At 43.7% G+C, this 6,620-nt stretch overlaps 1 protein-coding gene across 1 annotated transcript in view; it reads right to left on the bottom strand.

The window, feature by feature from the left end:
* Window positions 1–283: 283 nt before the first annotated feature.
* Window positions 284–6,620, bottom strand: part of ZNF740 (zinc finger protein 740) — a 49,408-nt gene continuing 43,071 nt past the window's right edge. Inside the window, exons 8-10 of the mRNA XM_040425791.1 lie at window positions 3,344–3,411; window positions 3,136–3,254; window positions 284–1,772 (exon numbers count right to left, since the gene is read on the bottom strand). Coding sequence (XP_040281725.1) covers window positions 1,695–1,772; window positions 3,136–3,254; window positions 3,344–3,411 — 265 coding nt within the window. The 3' untranslated portion in view covers window positions 284–1,694. The remainder of the gene's footprint in view (window positions 1,773–3,135; window positions 3,255–3,343; window positions 3,412–6,620) is intronic.

The raw sequence follows: 6,620 nt of genomic DNA, 5'->3' as shown, positions 1-6,620 counted from the left end.
GCCAAAATTCTGGTGGGAGCACTTGGTGTCTGCCTCCCACTGTTTTCAATGAGAGGCAACGCTGCAGTTCGCGAGCCGGGACCACAGCAAGAGCACTGTGTAGACAGCCGCCAATTGAAGCCAAGGTGGCTGTCCACTCGCGGCTTGGCGGCCTCTAAAGTGAAACAATGAGGCAGTGTCAAAATTCGCCAAGTGAACGGGCCCTAACACCAACTTACTGCAGTGGAAGTACTTTCCTCTGCTACGTTTATTAATTTAAAAAAATATATATATTGCCAATACATTCATATGGTTTTAGTCACATTTTTATATGGTCGTTTCTTACGTGCATGGCATTATTATTTTTTTAATACGCAACACCAGCCAAGGAAGAGTTCTCAATAAGGTGGTGATGTGTCCCCTGCACATCAAGTGGCCAACTGAGGTGACGCATGTAACCCGTATCATGAGGTCTAATTGATCTCTACAAAGATGACGTACACTAATTATACTGTTAAAAAATCAATACGGAGCTGGTCCCTTTAATCTAAAACTGGCTCCACAATACGTTGGTGTTCAATGGATCCTGGCAAGGAGGTGAGGAGGAAAACAAATCTCATTCTCCTTGGCATGGGAGTATGCAGAACAATCAACAAACCTAGGCCAGTTTGGCCAGAACGGGAAGACAACAAGCTAGGGGGTTGGGAATTAACATCTATATTTTGTTACATGGAAATTTCCATGAATGTTTTAAGACTGTTTAATAATACCGTATGAAAAAAGTATTGTTTAAGAGAACCTGTCGCAGTGAAAATGCAGTGCCCGTCTGGAGCATGGTATAGAGCAGAAGAAGCTGAGCAGATTGATATATAGTTTTGTGGGATGAGACAATATACATGTCATTCATTTTAATCCCTGCTGTCCATCACTAATAGGCCCACTTGACTCCAAAGGCCCGAACGTGCAGGAATTCAAATTATTAAAATACTTTACCATTATATAGCAGTCTGTACAAAAATAATCACTACATTCAATAAAGATTAGCGGGTGCTACCACTACAAATATGATAATCTGTAATAGCTAGAGACATGATTCTGAGTGGAGGAGAAGAACCCAAAGAGGCTCCAAAACTGCAGCTGCCTGCGGCTGTCAGGGCATATCAGCGTGCCCCTTGTCTACGGGGACTGTCCCTACACATACCAACTGTGACGGCATTGGATGGGCAGAGTCAGAGGGTCTAGGGACAAGGGGACTGGTAAAACCCAGTTGTCACTGTATTTATACATTGCCAGGAGTAGTGACAGAGGAACATTAGAATGCAGAGTTCTATGAAAAGCCTGAACATTGGAAGAACATTGTTCTATCATTGGAAGAACAATTAAAGACAGCAAGTCCTCTTTTACGGATACTACAGGGTAACAGCAGGAAGCGGATGGAGACTTTCTATTTTTAAAATCAGTCCCTTCCACTGAATGAAATCTCTTTAACCAGGTTAAGACAGAGTGATGAAATGTTGCCTAGTCTTTCGTATAAAACACATTTGGCCTTCCCCCCCCCAACTATATAATTACAAGTTGCAAAGGATGATGGAGTAGGCCTTCGCTGTTACCAGCCCCGTGTCGGGGGGTAAATTCTTCAATACTTCTGTGGTTTACCAGTAGTGATAGAGAATGAGTCCTGAGTGAAGGAAGAGCGGCTGAAATTTCACTGAAATTCACAATGCGAGAGGTTTCGTGTGGCACCCCTGACAAATCCTCTTATGTTTCAGAAGGCGGTCTGTCCTAGAGAAAGCCTAATGAAGAAAGAAAAGAAAAAAAGAGCAATAATATAATCAGAATCACTGGGGCCCAAATATGGCCCTTTAGCTTGTCATCTTAATAGAAGAATGACAAGTAATGCAGCAACGTATACCACCAACAATAGGCTGAGACTTATAGGTATCCATGTTAAAAGGGTTGTCCTATCAGGACATCTATGACATTGCCACAGGATATGAAATAAATGTCCAATAGGTTCAGGTCCAGCTCCTATCTCAAAAACGGAGCCACGTCGTGTGCAGCTGGAAATAAAGGAATGGCCACGCGTGCCCAGCTCTCTCCAGTCACTGCTATGGGACTCTCAGAAACAGCCAGGAAAGCACACTTGGCTATTTTGGGAAGTCCCATAACAATGAATGGAGATGCGCTGCCATGTCTCCATTGTGGGCGGTGATCAACGGGTCCCTGTTCCCAGAGGTGAGATCTGCACTTAGACATTTATGGCATATCCTGTGGTACACCAATGTGCTTCAGACCAGTGGAGGCCACATGGACACTCACTTGGCCTCCACTGGGTGGGGGATAGGGTTGACTTGACCCATATGCCCAACATGCAGTACAGTCGCAGTATTAAAAGGTGCCTAAACCAACATAATTAGGAATCTTTTCAGATGAGTCACATGCTGTACACAAATTTTATCTACCCCTATAATTATTGAATGGATTGTATGAAATGAGTTGTGGTGCTGGAGATTGATTCTCTCTCTCTCTCTCTCCCCCCCCCCCCCCCCCCGCCCCCATTGTACCACCATGGCATCCATTCAAGGTTGCCAACCGGCATTTTTTTCTTGATAACTTATCCCGACATTAAAGACAGCCAACAGTTTTCACAGAATAATGAATGTAGGATTACGTGTGATATACGTCTACAGACCAGACTACATGAAGACATTTTGTGGTCTAAAAAAAATCAGTTCACCAACCACACAATAATGGTGCATTTACACAACCGTAGTTCTGGGTCCACATCTGGGACCCGCACCTACAAGGAGAACGGAGCCGGGGAGAATTGTCGCTGGAGGACCCGTCCACCACCAGGCGCAGCTCCCCGCCTCTCCCATTGAAGTGAATGGGAGCGCACCACGCATGCGCGGCCACCGCACCCATTCATTTCTATGGGGCCGACGGAAATAGCCGTGCCAGCGCTCAGCTATTTTCGGCGGCTCCATAGAAATGAATGGAGGGCGGCTGCGCATGCGCAGTGCGCCCTCCTCAAGTTTCCCCGCTCCGTTCTCCTTGTAGGTGCGGGTCCCAGAGGTTTGACACAGGATATTCCAGCCTCCTTTAGTTTCATGTGACGGAACAATAATGAACAGATAGGTCTGGGGCATCACTCACCTGCTGACATCGCTCACACTGGTAGGGTTTCTCTCCACTGTGCACTCGTTTGTGTCTGTCCAAATGATATTTCTGAACAAACTTCATGTCGCACATGTCACATTCAAAAGGGCGCTCCCCTACGACATAACAGGTTGGTACACTGAGGGTGTTTATACCTAATACAATTATAAATGGTCTTCGCAGCAGTGTGGGGCCCATCTCTTACCTGGGTTAATGAACACGTCTCTGTGAATACGGAAACTTGGGGTGTATGGGGGGAAACTTGTTCCAGACCTAAAATATATATATTTGACTGTAAGTTTGCAAAATCTTTTCTTTGAGGTAGATATGGTGGCTTGCCTCTGATAAATAAAGCAGTAATACAAAGCATCATGTATTAATACGGTCACAAAATATTAATTCCAACCCCATGGCAGCCTCAAACATTAGCAATGCACAGGTAAAGGTGAGCGAGATATCTATGTCCTTGAAGGGGTTCTACAGGATTAGAAAACATGGCTGCTTTGTTACTGAAACTGTGCCACCTGTCCAAGGGCCACACCTGGCATTGCAGATCAGCTTCACAAAACTGGAAAGCTGAGCTGCAATACTAAATGCAACCGGAAGACAGGTGTGGCACTGTTTCTGGATGAAAGCAGCCATGTTTTTAATAATCTTGCACCAGGATCCTTGGCTCATTATTATCACTCTCAAAGGAGTTGTTTGGGTTGATTCACACGTAGGTTTTTAGTTTAATATTTCTGCAGTCGCTGTTCCAGATGTTAGCTGAAAGTCTATTGGAAATAAGATAAGCATGCGTTTTTTGGCTACTGGAAGTTTATTTTCAATTTGGTAGGGGAATTTGGGCAAGGTGGGGACTGTCTGAAAAATTGCTGACAAAAAAAATTGTTGAAAAAAACCAATGGTGTTTTTTCAGCCATTTTTCCATCACCATAGGGAAACAAAACATCTGAAAAAAAAATGCATTCACACATTGGTTTTGAAAAAAAAAACATCATCAAATTTCATGTAGTATTGAAAACACCCAACCTGTTTCTATGGCTTTTTTTTTGTGGCAAACAATGCTAAAGTAGACTGTCAAGGAAGCCTTAAAAGGATTTTCCAGGAGTAAAATAAAATGTTGTTACAACGGGCTGTTGGTTGCAGCAGTCATATGTCCTGTGTTGGGACACAACCGCTCAACAAGAAGTAGAAAATTGAAAGGGGACTAGGCAGAGTTGGAACAGGAGCAGCGGGGGATTCCAGATGAATATGTATACAGCCAGGTCCATGTATACAGCCAGTCTGCAGTTAAAGCAAGACGTGCTTTAACTGCAGACTGTCAGCTTTAATTTGAGGGTATTTACATCCAAATGAGGTGAACGGTGTAGGAATTACAACAGTTTGCATTTGTGCCTCCCACTTGTTAAGGGACCAAAAGTAATAAGACAATTGGCTTCTCAGCTGTTCCATGGCCAGGTGTGTGTTATTCCCTCATTATCGTAATTACAATGAGCAGATAAAAGGTCCAGAGTTCATTTCAAGTGTGCTATTTGCATTTGGAATCTGTTGCTGTCAACTCTCAAGATGAGATCCAAAGAGCTGTCACTATCAGTGAAGCAAGCCATCATTAGGCTGAAAAACATTAGGCATGGCCAAAACAACGGTTTGGAACATTCTTAAAAAGAAGGAACGCACCGGTGAGCTCAGCAACACCAAAAGACCTGGAAGACCACGAAAAACAACTGTGGTGGATGACCGAAGAATTGTTTCCCTGGTGAAGAAAACACCCTTCACAATAGTTGGCCAGATCAAGAACACTCTCCAGGAGGTAGGTCTATGTGTGTCAAAGTCAACAATCAAGAGAAGACTTCACCAGAGTGAATACAGAGGGTTCACCACAAGATGTAAACCATTGGTGAGCCTCAAAAACAGGAAGGCCAGATTAGAGTTTGCCAAACGACATCTAAAAAAGCCTTCACAGTTCTGGAACAACATCCTATGGACAGATGAGACCAAGATCAACTTGTACCAGAGTGATGAGAAGAGTATGGAGAAGGAAAGGAACTGCTCATGATCCTAAGCACACCACCTGATCAGTGAAGCATGGTGGTGGTAGTGTCATGGGCATGTATGGCTCCCAATGGAACTGGTTCTCTTGTATTTATTGATGATGTGACTGCTGACAAAAGCAGCAGGATGAATTCAGAAGTGTTTCGGGCAATATTATCTGTTCATATTCAGCCAAATGCTTCAGAACTCATTGGACGGCGCTTCACAGTGCAGCTGCTCAATGACCCAAAGCATACTGCAAAAGCAACCAAAGAGTTTTTTAAGGGAAAGAAGTGGAATGTTATGCAATGGCCAAGTCAATCACCTGACCTGAATCCGATTGAGCATGCATTTCACTGGCTGAAGACAAAACTGAAGGGAAATGCCCCAAGAACAAGAACGTTGCAGTAGAGGCCTGGCAGAGCATAACCAGGGATGAAACCCAGCGTTTGGTGATGTCTATGCGTTCCAGACTTCAGGCTGTAATTGACTGCAAAGGATTTGCAACCAAGTATTAAAAGTTTGATTTATGATTATTATTCTGTCCCATTACGTTTGGCTCCTTAACAAGTGGGAGGCACATATGCAAACTGTTATAATTCCTACACCGTTCACCTGATTTGGATGTAAATACCCTCAAATTAAAGCTGACAGTCTGCAGTTAAAGCACATCTTGTTCGTTTCATTTCAAATTCATTGTGGTGGTGTATAGAGCCAAAAATGTTAGAACTGTGTTGATGTCCCAATATTTATGGACCTGATTGTATATATTAAATATATTTTCCTCTGGATGACTTCTATACATTTCTGGTCACAGATGCAGTATGTCTTCATTACACCAGATCTACTGTACAATGCAACCAAATGGCAGCCAACAGACCATTCTTTATGCAAAAACTATGGAAAAGCTTGATAAAACCCAAGGCAGATGTGAACCTTACATTAATTGATGGCCTGTCAGGATAGGCCATCAATATCTGATCGGCAGGGGGTGGGAAACCCCACACCAATTAGCTGTTCGGGAGCCTATTTCTGTAGTGGATGGAGCGGTTACTGTAGTGCCCAGCTCTGCCCACCACAAAAATAAAGGGAGCCGAGTAGTTCTGGCAATAGAGCGACTGCAGAAAAGCTAATTAGCGAGGGTGCGGTATGACGAATCCCCCCCAGATCAGTGGATAATCAATATTAAATCCCAGAAAACCCCTTTGACATTATCATAGATAATTGTTATATAGGTCAATTAGCCCTTTTTGCGCTCAGTTGTGGGAAATATACTGAATAGAAGGAGGACACGGGTCCGCGATAGCGGGATACACTGATACTTTGCGGCTCTGCACTCTGGCTCATAGGGAGGGTCCAGAGAAGATGTTTTTATGCCTTAATAGGACATATGGAAAGGGTTTGTCCACGCGAAGCAACCATCTTTAAAGATGGGTTTTGTTGTATTTGTC

This window comes from Bufo bufo, chromosome 3 (genome assembly GCF_905171765.1).
Source record: "Bufo bufo chromosome 3, aBufBuf1.1, whole genome shotgun sequence".
Classification (NCBI taxonomy): Eukaryota; Metazoa; Chordata; class Amphibia; order Anura; family Bufonidae; genus Bufo; species Bufo bufo.
This window is presented reverse-complemented; position numbering and strand designations above follow the sequence as displayed.